This window comes from Lycium ferocissimum, chromosome 11 (assembly GCF_029784015.1).
Source record: "Lycium ferocissimum isolate CSIRO_LF1 chromosome 11, AGI_CSIRO_Lferr_CH_V1, whole genome shotgun sequence".
NCBI lineage: Eukaryota > Viridiplantae > Streptophyta > Magnoliopsida > Solanales > Solanaceae > Lycium > Lycium ferocissimum.
In genome coordinates this window covers 48,263,671-48,282,335 of record NC_081352.1, presented here as the reverse complement: position 1 = coordinate 48,282,335, position 18,665 = coordinate 48,263,671, and the positions used below count along the sequence as shown (strand labels likewise).

Genomic DNA, 18,665 nt, shown 5'->3' with positions numbered 1-18,665 from the left:
TCTATAAAACAGATGCAAGATACTCCATAAACATGGGCAATATAATCATAATTGTAACGTAAATGCAAATTCTACTCAAATACATTTATCCATCCCATATGCAATTTGGAATAAGTGGTCAATAACCAGAATCATTTTGAAGCTCAAATTGAATAAAAAAGAACTCACAGACAAGACAATAATGATTAAATTGATATTCAGTACCATTTTCAGTAACCCCACATAGCTAGCTTCAATTATGTAACTTTTTTCTACAGAAACATAAGCTAAAGGAACCATAATCCAAGAATATCAGTAGTGACAAAAGAAGACCCTAAAACTACTGTCTAAAATTGAACAATCATGAATCCCATCTCAACTCCTATATGCATCGGGGACTCAAACCCCATGTGATTTTTGCTAATACTTGCCAAACTTTACTACCCAAATCAATCAATATTCTCTTCAACAACACAATCCTAAAGATGACATTTTTTTTTTAAAAGTAAGTCATTTAAAATATTTTAGCACTATGAATTTTTGGAAGAACAAAGGTTTTCTGAATAACACTTACCAGGAAGAAGCCAAAACTATTTTTTTCCTTTAACGGGAATACAATATCTATTATACCTCATTCCTTAAAAGGACAACCATATGAAAAGATGTATACGACTGCTTTAACATTAACACAACAACAAAAAGAGACGTGTAATTGCACTTCGACAGGAAAATTTGGGCTTATCTTGGATGTTTAACTGCCAACAGGCACATAAATCTGCTAATGAAGCATAATTAGGTAGGGAACTAAGAATGATTCACTGATATAACTTTTCCAACTCATTCTTATATTGAGCCTTCAGAGGCTCCCGCTTCAATTTTAGAGGAAGAAGCCAAAACAAGTTGGCATTAGCCAAGAAAACATAGCCCAACAACTTCACACCTGTAGCAGAACATAGGTGTCTATTCCTATGTGCCAAATATTGGTCAATTTGCATTCTAGATTAGATCTAAATTTGAAAGAGTTCAATCGGATGTCTAAATTTGAGCGTAGGTGTCTATTCCTACAAATGCATTAATCATATGGGATTAAAATTGTGAATATTGATTTACCTAGGGTTTTGGTTCAAAGTCAAAACGTGAACACAAGTCGTAGAAAACGTGGTTGTTGAACCAAGTCAAATTATCCCCAACTATTCCTTCGTCATCCAAAAAAGAAACAAAGAAGAAGAGAAAACAGATAAAACTCAATACCAACAGAATGCAGGTTTATATTCCTATGTGTTAAGAAAAACATACCTCAATCAAAGAAAAAATACTCCGTCCCAAGCTTTTCGAATAATTTTTGATAGCACAATCGCAAATAATACAAAGCTTTGAAAGTTTCTCAGCTACGATTTGTGAAATTTCATGAAAATCAGTAGTTGTGGTGTGGGTTGGGAACGAGGGTTTAGGGTTAAGGTCAATTGGGATATGTTTTGACCGTGATATTATTTTAACAGTATACATATGGGCCGAACAAAAGTATGCGACATCGTTTTAAACGAGGGACAATTACTAACTCTAGGCCGGGTTAGGCATTAGCCATAATACGTTACCTATGGTAGCGTATTATCTTTTAACGTTGTTAACCCCCTAGCTCTTTTGACCGTTGGTTTTTTTTTATTAAAATAATACCTAATACGTTACTCAAGAATACGTTTATTCTAGTTCTATAAATTTTTTAAAAAACGTATTATTTTGGTGAATTGGCTTACTTCGATCAAAAATTCCAAAAAGTTAGATACAATAGTACATAAAGTCCATATGGACTAAATAGAATGTCACAACATTTTTTGTTGGCTAGATTTTGGTAGAGTGATTCTTGAAATGATGTAGGTTAAGATGAATGACTTTCTTGTTTAAAAAAATGTCGACTTGGTTAAATAATCTATAGTTGAGTGACGTTTTTAAGCAATCAACTATTACAATCAGCTAAGGCAAATAAATTTTAAATTTTATGGTATAAAAATCATTTGCAGTGTTGGAGCATACCTGAATTTTATTAAGGCAATCAATTACTAATTGAAAGCCACTTTTTTTTTTTGGCAAATCCATAGCTGCTACTCTTCGGTGCGCACTAGGTAACCTGCTCAGTGTGCAATAGCTTGCAAACCGCACAGGAGGTGTAAACCACAGTAGGCAAGTCCAATGCGACGAGCTATGACTGAAAAATGCTACTGTTGAGAAAAATCGATCTTAGCTCTCCCATGTGGGAAACCACTCACCTAACCAACTCAACCAACCCTTAAGGGTATTTTTGTAATGAACATAGTTAGCTTTTTGTAATGAGTATTGATTGACAATGGTTTTTGTAATAAATTTTCTATGTCTGAAAAAAAATAGTATGGGTACATTTTATTTATCTCTTAGTTCTTCCCTCCGAATTGTTCTTCGTGATTCTAGTGTTGGACAATGTGTTTCTCGAACGTAGATTGATGTGAATCTAATGTGGTGTATTTGATCTCTAAGAATGCAAAGAGTACTTTGGTATTTCGAGTTGATCCTGAGGAAGAATGCCTCTTGATCATTTCAGCTTTGGGAAAGATAATATTTGATGTCTTGATCTTTTTGTGAACACCACAGAGCTTATTGAATATTCGAGATTCCTCTTCCAGGAAACAAGTACCTCTTTGTATGGGTTAGTTAAGGTTTATGGCAAAGTAGCCTCCAAGAAACCCTTAAAAAAAAATTGGGCTTAAAGACCACGGATTGATATTGTCTTATAGGTCCGACTAAACTCCAATAAACTTTTTATGTCTATAGAATCCCCTTATTCCAAGGGTTGTCGGAGTGTGGGCTTTGATGAAACTCAAAGACGAGACTTGAAGCTACCATAAAAATGGAGCTTCCATCTTTGTGATTTTGTGACATCGATGAAGCCCACTTTGTTTGTTGATCCTTGTAGTTTGCGGCTTTGGGGAAAAACCACTTGATGCTTCCTTTTTGCTATTTTGCAGTTTCGATAAGGAACCACTTGGATAAAGAATAAGAGATGTCCTTCAGAGATTGCCCCCATTGTTGAAGATATTTTTTTCTTCGGTGTTCGCCATCATAGCAATTGACTATAGATTTTGCAGATCTAATTTGTAAGAGAAGAGTTGAAGGGAAGATTTAGTCCCACCGGGCATGCCAAATTTATTTACAATAAATTTTCAATGTATGAAAAATAAATTGTAACCACGAACAAAATATGAGAAAGATATTTATTCAACAGTGTGGGTGCGAAACATACACATACAATCTATGTAATGTATGTCATTATATGTATTTTGTGTGTCGTTTGTATGTATTTTATATGTTGCGTGTATGTCATTGTATGTACTTCGTGTGATATCATTTTATGTCCAGTTATACGTAGGAATTACAGTGACATACACCCAACATATACTAAATATACACCATACATACATCCTATACTTTCAAACCACCACTTAAAAATCACCATAGCCACCACCCATCCCACCATAGCAATACAAAAACTACTTCCATATGAGGAGGGGAAGGAGGAGAAGAAAGAAAAAAAAGGAGGACAAGAAGAAAGAGAAAGAGAAGAAGGAGAAAGAGGAGTAGAATGAGAAAAAGAAGGAGAAGAAGAAGCAAGAGAAGAAGAAGAAGGAGGAGGAGGAGAGGAGAAAAATGAGGATAAGGAGTAGGAGAAGAAGAAGAAGAGGAGGAGATGAAGAAGAAAAGAAGGAGAAGAAGAACAAGAAGAAGACGACGAAGAAGAAAGCTCCATTCTAGATTTGGAGAAATCTAAAAAAAATGAGCGCGAATCAGTGACAAAGTGATGCTTTTTGGTCGGGAACGATAGTAAAGGCCCATGGTAGCTCTTATCACCGGTGAAGTTTAAGGGTGGAATTTCTAGTGGATAAAGATGGAGAATAAGATAGTAAGAGAAAGAAGATTAAAAAAAAAAAAAAAAAAAAAAAGACGGTTGTTGACGAAGATGGCTTCCCCTACGAGATTTCTGATGTTTTACCTTCACAGTCGCTCCTTAGTCTTCTGATAGTAAAAGGATATGAGAGATGGAAGGTTAGGTGGCAGAAAGAGCACAAAATATGAGCCTAAAATCAAGGGACTCCCTATTTCCTTAAATTGCTATTTCTTACACAATCTTGCTATCTTAAGTAATTAAGTGTAAATATTTATAATAGTAGTAATATAACTAGTATCCCATTTTTGACTATTAAAGTAAATTCCATGGGTGCAAAACATACACAAATACAAAATATGTAATGTATATCATTGTATGTCTTTTGTTTGTCGTTTGTATGTATTTTATATGTTGCGTGTATGTCATTATATGTACTTCGTGTGTATCTATCATTGTGTGTCCAGTTATACATAGGACTTACAGTGACATACACCCAACATATACTAAATATACACCATACATATATCTCATACTTTCAAACCACCACATAAAAATCACCATAGCCACCACCATAAACATCACCCATCCCACCATAACAATATAAAAAACTACTTCCATAGGAGGAGGAGAAGCAGCAGTAGAATGAGGGGGAGCAAAAGGAGGAGAAGGAGAAGAAAGAGGAGGAGGAAGAGAAGGAGAAGAAGGAGCAGGAGAAAAAGTAGAAGAAGGAGAAGGAGAAGAAGAAGAAGAAGAAGAAGAAGAAGAAGAAGAAGAAGAAGAAGAAGAAGAAGAATAAGATCGAAGAAGAAGAAGAAGGAGGAGGAGGCGAGGAGAAGAAGAAGAAGAAGAAGAGAAAGAGAACAAGAAGGAGGAGGAGCAGGAGAAGGAGAAGGAAAAGGAGAAGGAGTAGGAGCAGGAGAAGGAGAATAAGAAGGAGGAGGAGGAGGAGGAGAAGAAGAAGAAGAAGAAGAAGAAGAAGAAGAAGAAGAAGAAGAAGAAGAAGAAAGCTCCATTCTAGATTTGGAGAAATCTAAAACAATGAGCGCGAGTCAGCAACGGAGTGATGATTTTGGGTCGGGAACGATAGTGTAGCCCATGGTGGCTCTTATCACCGGTGAAGTTTAAGGGCGGAATTTCTAGTGGATAAAGACGGAGAATAAGATAGTAGGAGAAAGAAGATAAAAAAGGACAATCGTTGACGAAGATGGCTTCCCGTATGAGATTTCTGATGTTTTGCCTTCATAGTCGCTCCTTAGTCTTCTGATAGTAAAAGGATACGAGAGATGGAAGGTTAGGTGGAAGAAAGAGCACAAAATATGAGCCTAAAATCAAGGGATTCCCTATTTTCTTAAACTGCTATTTCTTACAAAATCTTGCTATCTTAAGTAATTAAGTCTAAATATTTATAAAAGTAGTAATATAACTAGTATCCCATTTTCGACTATTAGAGTAAATTCCCGTTCTTAGATTAACCTTGTCATTGTTTGAAGAGTCACATAATTATTTAGTTGGCATTAATTTTTTAACATCTTCTTGTTTAGGGTAAATACTTATCAGTAGGGTAAATATCCGTTTCAAATAAATTGTTGACAGAGATAGCTTCCCAACGAGATTCCCGACGGCTTACCTTAACTGTCATTCCTTAGTCTTCTAGTCTAGTAATAAAAAGAGAAGAGAGATGGTAAGATTGGTTGGTAGAGAGAACTCAAAATATGAGCCTAAAAACAAGGGATATCTTTTTCCTTCAATTGGTATTTCTTGAAAAATCTTGCTATCTTAGATAATTAAGTATAGATGTTTATAACAGTGGTAATATAGTTAGGAGCCCATTTTGACTACTCCCTTCGCCTTCCATTTTACTTGGCCCTCATACTAAAAATAGATTTTTATTTTTACTTGTCCGTTTTAACAAATCAAGAGAGATTTATTATTTTCTATCAGTATTACCCTTATAATTAAATAACTATATAAAGTAATTGTAGTCAAATTTAGATTTGCAAAACATAATTAATAAGAGTAAATTAGCAAAATAAATCCCTAATAAAAAGTTTCTTAAGGAAAGCGTCAAGTCAACAAGGCTCAAGTAAAATGGACCAGAGAACTTATTGTAAAATTTCCTTTCTTATTAGTCTTATTATTATTTGAAGAGTTACATAATTATTTAGTAGGCAATAAATTTTTAACACCTTCTTATTTAGGGTAAATAAGTCTTATGTGATTTTGTCTCTATTCCTCTCTCCTCTGACTTTCTCTCTCCTCTCTCCTCTGCTCACCCAACCCAACGGTAAGATTCCTTTGTTCAGATCCAGGTAACGATGTCACGTTCAAGTAACACCGGCCACTTTTCCGGCCAGATTTACTGTTCTTCTCTCTTCTCTTTTCTTCTTCTCTTCTTCTTTTTTTCCCCCTTTGTTATCTGCTTCTGGCGCTGCGAGAACAACGCTGCTCCGTTGCCGGCGACCTTTTCCGGCATCATTTTTCGGCCAGTCCTCTCTTTCTCTCTCCTTTTCTCTTTCCTTCCCCCCCCCCCCCCCCCCCCCCCTCTTTTCTTCTCCCTTTCAGGTCTTTGTGAACAGTACCTCCGACGGTGAACAGTGTTTTCGGCGGCGACCAGGTTCAGTTCAACTGGAGTTGGTACCTCCGGTTGCCATATCTATTCTTTGTTCATACACTTGTAGTTACATTTTGCTGACTTTAGACCTTTGAATAATTTATTAGTTCATACTCATTTTCGTGGCTTTAGGTATTGATGGTAGACTAAGGTCATGTTCTCGTTCGGGGACAGGGGCAAAGGTTAGGAGGGGTAAGTGGGTTAAAGGAGCGTCTAGGTTGAGAGTAGGATCTTGGAACATTGGGACGTTGACGGGGAAGTCCATAGAGTTAGTTAAGATTCTTAAGAAGAGGAAAATTAATATAGCTTGTGTTCAAGAGACCAAATGGGTAGGTCCTAAAGCTAAGGAGGTAGACGGGTATAAGCTTTGGTTTTCCGGTAGGTCGAAGTATAGGAATGGGGTAGGCATTTTAGTAGATAGTGAATTAAGGGATCAGGTGGTAGAGGTTAGGAGAGTCACTGATAGGATGATGTCGATTAAGGTGGTCGTTGAAGGGCTCACTTTGAACATTATTAGTGCATATGCGCCGCAAGCGGGCTTAGGCGAGGAGGAGAAGAGGCGCTTTTGGGAGGATTTGGACGAGTTAGTGGGAGGCATACCGCCTACTGAGAAGATTTTCGTGGGAGGGGATTTCAATGGGCACATCGGGCCTATTTCCGGAGGTTATGATGATGTGCATGGAGGCTTTGGCTTCGGGGACAGGAATAGAGGAGGAGTGTCACTTTTGGATTTTGCTAGAGCTTTTGGGTTGGTGATAGCTAATTTGAGTTTCCCAAAGAAGGAGGAGCACTTGGTAACCTTCCGTAGTTCGGTGGCTAAGACTCAGATAGACTTTTTACTTCTTAGGAAGGATGATAAAGGTCTGTGCAAAGACTGTAAGGTCATTCCGAGCGACAACCTTACAACCCAACATAAGCTTTTGGTGATGGATTTAGGGATCAAGATGACGAGGAAGAAGAGGGTCGTGAATGACCGACCTAGGATCAGATGGGGGAGTTTGACCACGACTAGTGCCCTGGAGATGGGAGAGAAATTGAAGGATATGGGGGCCTGGGATATTAGTGGGGATACGACCAGTATGTGGGATAGGACGGCTAGTTGCATTAGGGTTGTAGCAAGGGAAGTGTTGGGGGTCTCGACAGGTAGTCGTGGTCAGCATCGGGGCCCCGGGTGGTGGAATGGAGAAGTTCAAGGGAAGGTGGAAGCAAAGAAGGTGGCGTATGCGAAGTTGATAGAAAGTAAGGATGAGGTGGAGAAGTGGACGAATAGGGAACTTTATAAGATAGCGAGGAAGGAGGCGAAGTTGGCGGTTTCGATGGCAAAAACGGCAGCTTTTGAACGCCTTTATGCTGAACTAGAGGAGAAAAGCGGGGATCAGAAATCGTTCAGGCTAGCCAAGTTGAGGGAGAGAAGGGCACGTGATGTGGATCAAGTGAAGTGCATCAAGGACGAGCATGGTAAAGTACTGGTAGATGAGACTCTCATTAGACGGAGATGGCAGTCATACTTCCACAAACTCTTGAATGAAGAAGGGGACAGAGACATTGTGTTGGGAGATTTGGAACATACAGGGAGGCGTCACGATTTTGGGTATTACAGGAGTATTAAGGTTGAGGAGGTTAAGGGTGCTGTTCGTAGGATGCGCAGGGGAAGAGCGACCGGACCTGACAAGATTCCTGGGGAATTTTGGAAGAGCACGGGCTCGGTAGGTTTGGAGTGGCTGACTAGGTTGTTTAATGTCATCTTTAAGACGGCAAGGATGCCTGAAGAATGGAGGTCGAGTGTAATGATCCCTCTATACAAGAACAAGGGGGATATCCAGAGTTGCAACAACTATAGAGGTATCAAGCTGCTAAGTCATACTATGAAAGTGTGGGAAAGGGTGGTGGAGATGAGGGTGAGAAGAGGCGTGTCTATTTCGAGAGAACCGGTTCGGATTCATGCGGGACGCTCAACTACGAAGCCATCCATCTTGTGAGGGCGGTGGAGCAGTATAAGGAGAGGAAGAGGGACTTACACATGGTATTCATCGACCTAGAAAAGGCTTACGACAAAGTTCCAAGAGAGATCATATGGAGATGCTTGGAGGCTAAAGGTGTACCTGTGGCGTACATTAGGGTGATCAAGGACATGTATGAGGGAGCCAAAACCAGGGTAAGGACAGTAGGAGGAGACTCAGAGCACTTCCCAGTTGTGATGGGGTTGCATCAAGGATCAGCTCTTAGTCCGTTTTTATTTGCCTTGGTGATGGATGGATTGACGCGACAAATTCAAGATGAGGTGCCATGGTGTATGCTTTTCGCGGATGACATAGTCCTGATCGACGAGACTCGTAACGGAGTTAACGCTAAGCTGGAGGGTTGGACACATACCTTGGAGTCTAAAGGGTTTAAGCTGAGTAGGACCAAGACAGAGTACTTGGAGTGCAAGTTCAGTGAAGCACCTCAGGAGGTTGGCGTGGAAGTGAGGCTTGGTACCCAGGCCATCCAGAAGAAAAGTAGTTTCAAGTATCTTGGGTCTATCATGCAAGGCAGCGGGGAGATTGACGATGATGTCACACATCGTATTGGGGCAGGGTGGATGAAATGGAGGCTCGTTTTCGGAGTGCTATGTGACAAGAAGGTGCCACCACAACTTAAGGGCAAGTTCTACAAAATGGTGGTTAGACCGACTATGTTGTATGGGGCGGAGTGTTGGCTAGTTAAGATCTCTCACGTTCAAAAGATGAAAGTTGCCGAGATGAGAATGTTGAGATGGATGTGTGGGCACACTAGGAGTGACAGGATTAGGAATGAGGCTATTCGGGACAAGGTGGGAGTGGCCTCGGTGGAAGACAAGATGCGGGAAGCGAGACTGAGATGGTTTGGGTATGAAGAGGAGACACACAGATGCCCCTGTGCGGAGGTGTGAGAGGTTGGCCATGGATGGTTTCAGAAAAGGTAGGGGTAGGCCGAAGAAGTATTGGGGAGAAGTGATTAGACAGGACATGGCGCAATTGCAGCTTACCGAAGACATGACCTTAGATAGGAGGGTTTGGAGGACCCAGATTAGGGTAGTAGGCTAGTAGATAGTCTCGTTATCCTTCCTTATTAGTAGACGCATTATCGCAGTATAATTTCTTGTGCTCGATTTCGCTATTATCCGTTATTTCGTACTTTGATTATCCTATTTTATCCGTGTCGCTTTCGTTATTTGCATTTTCATATCACTTTGAATTTCTTAGCCTTATACGACCTTTTTTTTTTTTTTTTATGCTTTTTTATTGAGCCGAGGGTCTTTCGAAATCGCCGTCCTACCTTGGTAGGAGTAAGGTCGCAGACACTCTTCCCTCCCCAGACCTCACGTTGTGGGATTTCCTTTGGGTTGTTGTTGTTGTTGTCTTATTTAGGGTAAATACTTATCAGTGTCGACTATTTATACTAAACAAACGAAGTTAATCTTAGGAGTAAAACAAAAATACATATCATTTAACCATACATATAATTTAACTATAATTAAGTACAAAATGTGTATATGAAACACATATATCTTGTATGCATTGTTGTGATATAATTTAAAAAATATACAACTTTTGAAAATATTTACACCGCGTAGCCCAATATACAAATTATATTCGCGGGAGGGGGGGGGGAGGGGGGGGGGAGCATTATACATAATGTATCAATCTTGTATAAAGTGTATAAAAGATGTTTATACACAAATTGGCTACGTGGCGTAATTTAAAAAATAAAAATAAACATAGAGCGTAATTTTCCCTTTTTTGAATATATGTTCATCTAGTAGCTTAACAGATGTCCCTGAAATGTATATCCGGTAGAAACGGTAAAAAAGAAAATCCCAAAAATCTAACGAAGTCTTGTATGATTCCTACATTGGCGTACAGCTAAATCTACAGCACATTTTGCTCAACTTTTACTAAGTTAGTCAATTGTTGGACTATATAACAAGTGATTGATACCTCTTCCATTGCCGCTACAATCGGCTACAAACACCCATTTAATCAGTAACTTCTTTTTTACTTTTAAAAAAATTCTAAAATTATAACTTCTCTTTTACTATAATGCCCTTCACTAAATATAATATACTTTTGATTTATTCATATTTTTGACATTAGCAAATTGTCTCGTATTTATTTTTGTTATTGATGGAACTTTAATGTGAAATTGATGAGCTGATCTATACGTGCTCAAATTTTTAGAGGAAAAAAGCTCAAATTTATCCTTTAATCTACTAAAATTTAAAACTGCCTTTAAATTAGAGTTTAGGTGTTAAAGTGCAAACTCGAAAGCTTTTTCTTCAGAGTAAAAATTACACAAGAATGTTAAAGAAAATTTTTAAAAATTGTTACTAGCCATACTTGCTATTCAGGTGTCTATTTCAAGCTTGTCAAGTCTAATAGAGGAAAAAGTTAATCAATTTCCATTAGTACATGTGCAAATTTGACATATTCTTCAAAACTAAACCAAATTTCCCTCTCAGATTTTTTTTAAATATAGAAACACAAATCTGGTGGGCCCACAAGCTGCCAGGTAGATTTTGAGTAAGAAATGTGTGGTCCCTACTTCTGAGCATATGTGGAGGAGACTTTCTGTTGGGATTTTTTTTCTATCTGTACTTTGGCCTAAAGTCTAAAGTATTAAAGTAGGTTCCAAAATCCAAATACTGTCGCATGGTAAGAGCAAATTTGACAAGTGACACACATGCAAAACTTCATTATTTTTATAGGAAAGAAAATGGATTGCATGCATGCCATTTATCATACTCCTTCAACTATAAACCATTCAGGTTTACATACAAACATTAAACTTTTGAACTAAGGGCCCCATTCAAGCAAAAGTTAGTTTCAAGTAAAACAATCATATATTTGAACCAAAGCTAAAAATATACTCTCTCCGTCCCACAGTAAGTGTCATCTTACCCAATTTTTTTTCCTTATAATAAGTGTCACATTAGGAAATCAATGCTTTGACAAGTTTTTTCCAACTTTGCCCTTAGACAAAAACTGATAAATTTATGTATTTAAGACAAAAAGCACATAGAAACTTGGTATTATTGGAGTCCCAATATCAAAAGGCGTACTTTTCATGCATGCTCTAATCAAAAGGGAAAAGTAATTTATTTTTGTTATATAGGGATAGTTTAGTAAAATTTACATTGCATGATTGATTTCTTAAAATGCGTATTTTTGGTTAAGGTGACATTTGTTATGGGACGGAGGGAGTAATTAATACATTTCAAGTAAAACAATCATATATTTTAACCATAATAGCTACTTAGCCATTTCACTGTAAAGGATAGAAAGCAAAGTTCAGAATGCCCATTAATTAAATTTCATTTTTATAGTGTTAACACAAGCAGATTCAAGATTTAAAGTTTATGAGTTCCTACAGCGAATTTATAAATATTTAATGAATTTTTTAATACATGATATACAAAATAGGAATAATAGCTACTACGTTCCTGTGAATTCATATATTCTCTTTTGGATCCGCTTCATACTCGCTATAATTATTTTTATATATATAGCCGGATGAATTTATTATTTATCTTTTTAGCCGCTATATATTAATTATAGACACATATATATAATATCAATCGGCTATTTTTAATTTAAACGATCGGGTCAATGACTATTTAACGTAATCCTTCCTTACTCACTTTGGGATCTTTACACAAATATATATACTCATTTCTTTTTGTTTTACCAGTGTAGGTGACATTATTTCGAAGGAATATCTTATTTAAGTCTTAACTACTGTACTTGTTTTTTTTTTTTTTTAAAGGTAATGTTCAATATAATCATTATTGAACATTATTTTGTTGTTGTTACCGTTCTTTCTCCTAAATGCTATGTACTGCTTTAATTTCCATCTTGCACTATTTTTGTTATTGTTGTTACCGCTTTTATTTCTGTATTCCCTTTTTTTTACTTTTTTGAAATGTTTTATTTAAGCCGAAGGTCTATATCAAAAGTAGTCTTTCCATCTCTTCAAGGGAGGGGTATCATCTGCATACACTCGTCACCCTATCATCCCAACTCTACCTTATGGGATTACACTAATATGTTGTTATTGTTCAATATAATCATAATTAGGACGATAAGACAATTATAGTAAACAACAAATATTCCCATGTCCCTTTTTCCTCAACTCCTTTAAATGCAAGGAACTTGTTATGACGTGGCATCCCTAGCGGCACTCAGACGATAATGTTATGTTACACCTAGTAACACACTAGACTTTCTCAAGATACAAAAATAGTATCCCACATAAGCCAACCTGTTCGGTTACAAATATTTTATTTGAATTATTTTAAAAAAATAATTTGGGTAAGGCTTAGCCACATAGATAAATCCGAAAAAACAAATAGATGAGGGGTATTTATGTAATGTTATTATGTAAGTAAACGTTCTAATTGAATTAGAAAATCCAGGCGCATTTCCTAATAAATTCCCGCATTTTTCTGTAACGACAGATACAGCCTGTAAATGGAGTCATTTCAAAATTTTGTTTTAAAAAGTTTTAAGTTATCCATTTTTTCCTATCAGTATCAAAGACTCCCATAATTTAAAATTCCTTAATCTTTAGATACGTATAATACTGATAGTAGTACTTGGTACTGTTACATGTGGGGTTATTGGTTATAGTAGAGATTTTGAGTAAATGATTTTTAAAAGTTGGTTTTGATCCCTTTAAAGCCAATCCTTTCTGTCATTTTTTGTTTTTTTTTTTTTTTTTTTGTTAGTGAACAAAGAGTAGTAGTGTTGTGAGAGTACTATATGAATTTTTTATTTTATAGAAATGAGATTAAGAAATAGTCAGAACAAGAAGAGCAAGAGGAAATTATTTGAGAACTGAGAAACATGGATTGGTTGCTTTGATTAAATTTTCTTTTTCAGTGTTGTACTCTACTCTACTCAGACACTTTGAAGGTATTTTTATTTTGTTGTTCTTGAAAATGGTGTTTTTGATGTTTTTTTTTTTTTTTTGTCACTCTCTCTTCTAGGGGCTGTGTTTTTATTTTTATTTTGTGACTAGTTTGAAGTCTTGAATGTTGTTTCAATGAAGAAAAGAGACAACTTTTGATGTTTCTGTTTTCAGAGAAATGTCAAAAAACTCATTTTTGGTGTTACATAAACAAGAATCAACGTTTATGTTCAAATTGGATAATATATGCTAAATCTCAGTTTCTTTAAAGAATAAGAATGTCCTGTTTGTTGCTTTAATTCTAGCTTTAGGTTAGTTTCTATAGCAAATTTAAAAATTACTCAGTAGTTCTCTCGAAACAAAAATCGATTTTTATGTTTAAAATTTTGTGATATCTGCTAACTTTCCTTTTTTTTTTTAAATAAAATAAAATCGAATAACAATGTCCTTTTTGCTTTAATTCTAGTGTTAGGTTGGTTTCTAAAGCAAATTTTAAAAATTAGCAAGTTTCTTGAAACAAGAATTGATTTTTATGTTCAAGATTTGGTGATATCTGCTAACCTCCTTTATTGTTTGAATCCTCCACAACTTTTAGTGTTTTGCCTCTTTTGGTAAAACTGATGATTGCTTATTGTTATGTCCAGTTGTGGCTAGGCTAATGTTATCAGCAACGGTGTCAGATAAAGCTGACCACTGGTGTCTTCCTTTAATTTCCTCTTATTTTCAAGATTTATTTTTGATTATGTTCTCTTCAGTTATTTTTTCCCTCTTTGATTCAAGGATATTTGATTTTCTCATGGAGAAATGTATGCTGGTGCCATTGCAATTAGATAAGCGCTGTTCTTTGATGTATATGCTGGAATATATTTTATGTTTATTGTTTTATCAGTAATGATTTTCGACTAAGTCAACATCCATGTTGATTTGTTAGGTTGAAGATGAACATGGACTTTTCCGAGTCTACAAAAGTTGTATATAATCGAATTCAGAAACTAGAGCCAGAAAATGTGTCTAAGATCATTGGTTATCTCCTCTTACAAGATCATGGTGAACAAGACATGATTAGATTAGCCTTTAGTCCCGACAATTTGATCCATTCGTTGATTAACAAAGCTAAGAACGATCTTGGATTGTCATCCAAACCGTCCATTTCTGGTCTTCTTTCACCTCCCTTGGTCAACCGAGCATTATCTGTAGACGTTCCCTTGAAATTTGCTCCATTCTCACCAGCTTCACCTCGCCCCTTTCCGACTCTTTTAGTTGGAAATCCCTACTGGGACCCTCAAGGACCTTCTGAAAATCATCCGCTTCATACTATGACCGACGAACGTCAACTCCCAAACCAACTTCAGTTCTTATCTTTGGATGATCACTCGGACCATGACCACTATTTTGCTGGACCTGCATTAGGTCCAAGATCAAGTCGAAGGTCTCCAAGCTTGCCTGAGTTTCCTGTTAAGATTTGTCATTACTTTAACAAAGGCTTTTGTAAACATGGAAGCAATTGTAGATACTTTCATGGCCAACCAACTCCAGAAAACTTTTCCCAAGGATTCAACGCAAATTTAAATGAAGTAGGAAGTGATGAACATATCTTCTCCCCTGGATCTCTGGAGAAACTAGAGATGGAGCTGACTGAGCTTCTCAAATCTAGAAGGGGTCTCCCGGTTTCTATTGCTTCATTGCCCATGTTGTACTATGAGACATTTGGCAGATCACTTCAGGCTGAGGGTTATCTCACAGAAAGCCAGAGACACGGGAAAGCTGGATATAGCCTGACTAAGCTCCTCGCTCGACTAAGAAACAGTATTCGTGTCATCGACAGGTGCAACTTGTATAGCTCTCTCCTTTGGTGGATTGTGTTCTTTGACTCTGGCTGTATTTGATATAAATGTTTGTATATTTGAGACAGGCCCCACGGACAGCATGCCGTTATTTTAGCTGAGGATATTCCAAAATACATGGAGTACAGTGGAGAAAGAAATGATCACGGAGCAATTGTAGCCGGTTCTCGCCAGATTTATCTGACTTTTCCGGCTGAGAGTACCTTCAGCGAGCAAGATGTTTCCAACTATTTCAAGTAAGTGGCCGCTCCAAGTGAATTGACACCTACTATTAGTCATCTTTTTCCGTTCTTCATAAATTATTAGAGCCTTCTCATGTTTATGCAGTCAGTTTGGACCAGTCCAAGATGTTAGGATTCCTTGTCAACAGAAGAGAATGTTTGGATTTGTAACTTTTGTTTTCCCAGAGACAGTTAAGCAGATCTTGGCAAAGGGGAATCCTCATTTAGTTTGTGGAGCACGTGTTTTGGTGAAACCTTACAGGGAAAAGCCCAAGGATGGAGATGGGTATATTTCCTGGTTTCTTTTTCTATAAGGCTTCTAATCACTTACTTGCATATTTGACGGTTATTGGTCAAAGATCCACATTTCAAATGTACCTTACTTAAACCTTAGATGTGGAATCCTGAGCATGCAATGATATTGCATTGCTAATGCCATTTATGTTTGTAGTTTAATCTATTGAAATTAGCAGTGGTTGCTCTTTGACTACTCTCGATTATATGTGAACTTGCATTTTCAGATCTGTGGTTGCTGGTTAAATGAATCTCAATTTTTTCCCTATCCACCAGTTTTCCCTTCTATTGAAGTATCTGATGATAATAATTTATCTGACAATAGAGTACCTGAGGAGCATTGGCTCAATTGTGTTCCAATTAATTCTATTTGATTTGTTTATTCTATCTCACTATGCATAATTTTCAGCAAGCATCTTTCATACTATTCAAATTAATATTTACATATTTCCCTCAAACGTTGATTTGCATTTGATACGATCTTTATCTTATATCAGCAAAAAATGCCTGGAGAAAGCGTATCAAGGTTCCTATTATAATTCATCTTTCACTGATGCAGAATCGGAGCACCAATCTTGTAAGATGCATTTCAACTCAAACAGTGGAAATCTACCTTCTGCATGACACTTTTCTTAATTTTTTGTCGTAGAAGTTATATTTATATCATTTTCTACTCTTTTAGCACCTAGAGTATGTGAAAATTCAAGGCTATTGAAGAAACATCTCATGGAGGAACATGAGCGTGCAATTGAGTTTGAGAGGCGGCGTTTTCCTGAGTTGCAACACCATCAAATGCGCGTTGGCTACTCAGTAGAGGATTTGAAGCTTTCTTCAGAAGGTTGTTAAATTTGCAGCTGCATATAAGGATATCCTTGACTTATCCATTTCATCTAACGTTGTTCTTTTCTTTTCTTTTCCTGCTTCCCCCTATATAGGCCAAAGTGAACAACTGGAGTTCCCATCGGTCGAGGGTTTTACTTACATGCTAGATGTATGGAACAATGGTTCCACCACCGAGGACAGAACTAGGCATGCTAAGACAAATCACTGTGACCAAGAAAGGTAAGTCATTTCGATACTGTCCTTTCCTCTTAATTCACTGTTTTTCCCTTTGGTCCTTTTAAAGTGTATGTTGTTTGTGTCCTTTTGAGTTTGTTGTTGATGACTTTTTCTCACTTAAGGTTTTCTTTGGGATATTGCAGTGGTCAAGGATTGAATCTACCAGATAGCCCTTTTGCATCTCCAATAAGGAATGGCATTTCAACTGTCACTTAGGTTCAGAAACACACAAGGATTCCAGAGGACTGATTTTTGGCAAAACAGTTCGTTGGTTAGACACTAAAAGTATCTGACATATTTCCATAGAAGCAGTAATTAAAATAGTTTCTCAGCAGAAAGCGCAAGAAGTTTAAATTTCTTCCTTTATTTTAGGTGGACATCATAAGAAAATGATATAGAAAAAGAATCCCAACATGTAACAAGTTGAAATAGGTTTTCTGCTTTCATCTGAAGTTAATGATACGGAGCATGCAAGCTTGAGGCTTGCAGGTTTTAGAAGTTAAAATGTAATTATGGTCTCTTTCTAAGTTTGAGAAGAAGATAATAGGGGCAGATAGAACTCTCTGCTACTAAACAGAAAATGCTAATGTTGCTAACAATAAAGTTATATACATAGTTTTCATTGCAGTCTGTTTACTTCTGAACTCTCATTTATGTCAAAATTTGTTTTTATAATGTTGGTTGTCGCGTTAACTTTCGTGTACTCTGCGGACGTAGGATTTAAAGTTTATGGGTTTTGGATTTGAAGTTCATTGGTTTTGAAGTTATATAATATGTACATATTCAGTGGATTTCTCAAGAAATATACAGGGTTTAGATCAAAGTTACTAGCTCACTGCATATGGATTAGTCATAAGCTAAGGCGAGCCAGTAAGTTTGATCCATTTCTGTCTAAATTTAGGTGGTCAGATGGATTAGCTAGCTACCTATGACTAATCCATCTGACCACCTAAATTTAGACAGATGAAAAGAAATCACATGCTAGTATTTTTTTGGTTCACTTGTTGGAATTTCAACTAAATTTATGCCATCTATTATGCTGATAAGTTAAATATTCTAGTTTGAAAAAGAGATAATTATTGTAAGTGGGGTTGTAAGGGCAACTGGAAGAATGGAGCCAGCTAAAGAGCATTACAAAGCCAGTTCACTTTTTGTATTCCCTCTTAAGCCATTAAACAAAATGAACATTCTCTTCATTTGCTATATAAAGTATATAAATGAAGAAGTTGAATATGGAAGTGTGTGTGGTCCTAACCTGCATGTTCTTTAGTTGGACACCCCCCCCCCCTACCCCCAACTCTCCCCCAAATATTTTTGGACCCTTGATTTGCGGAAGTCATGCAAGTTATTTTCTTTAAATTTATTTTTGATGCCAAAATTAATTAGTTTGACCAAATTAAGTGGCTTGCTTCTAACTTATGGTATGTGACGACTTTGTGCTTAATAATTTGTCGTTTTCATCTTTTTATTTTTATATTTTGTAAAAGAAAAAAAATATATTGCAATTTGAGATTAGACTTGTGACTTCTTTAATAGTGATTGACTTTGATGAAAGTGGTGGCGGTGAAGTGCGACATTGGTTTAGATTATTTGTGGACCTTATGTGGATTTAATTATAGATTTATGGGACCTACATATCTACTATAGTTCAATCTTTATGTGACACAGATGTTACATGTCCAGGGCCATAAACTTTTTTATTCATCCATTTCTTAGCCACAAACACACTTCATACTTGAAAAGTAGTTAGATTCTATTCCCATCCACTTCTATTGATTTATTAAAAAAAAAAAAAATCAAAATTAAGCTCCATGTGG

General features: G+C 36.7%; 1 protein-coding gene across 2 annotated transcripts; it reads left to right on the top strand.

The window, feature by feature from the left end:
* Positions 1-12,968: 12,968 nt before the first annotated feature.
* Positions 12,969-17,478, top strand: LOC132036778 (zinc finger CCCH domain-containing protein 18). Of its 2 annotated transcripts, none has more exons than XM_059427156.1 (8): positions 12,969-13,435; positions 14,362-15,264; positions 15,343-15,510; positions 15,602-15,781; positions 16,287-16,366; positions 16,472-16,627; positions 16,725-16,851; positions 16,992-17,478. In XM_059427156.1, exons 2-8 carry the CDS (start codon positions 14,369-14,371, stop codon positions 17,062-17,064), a joined length of 1,680 nt encoding a protein of 559 aa, XP_059283139.1. In that variant the 5' UTR covers positions 12,969-13,435; positions 14,362-14,368; the 3' UTR covers positions 17,065-17,478. The 2 variants fall into 2 exon arrangements, with proteins under 2 accessions (XP_059283139.1, XP_059283140.1); XM_059427157.1 differs by having other exon boundaries at positions 12,972-13,435; positions 14,362-15,255.
* Positions 17,479-18,665: the final 1,187 nt, after the last annotated feature.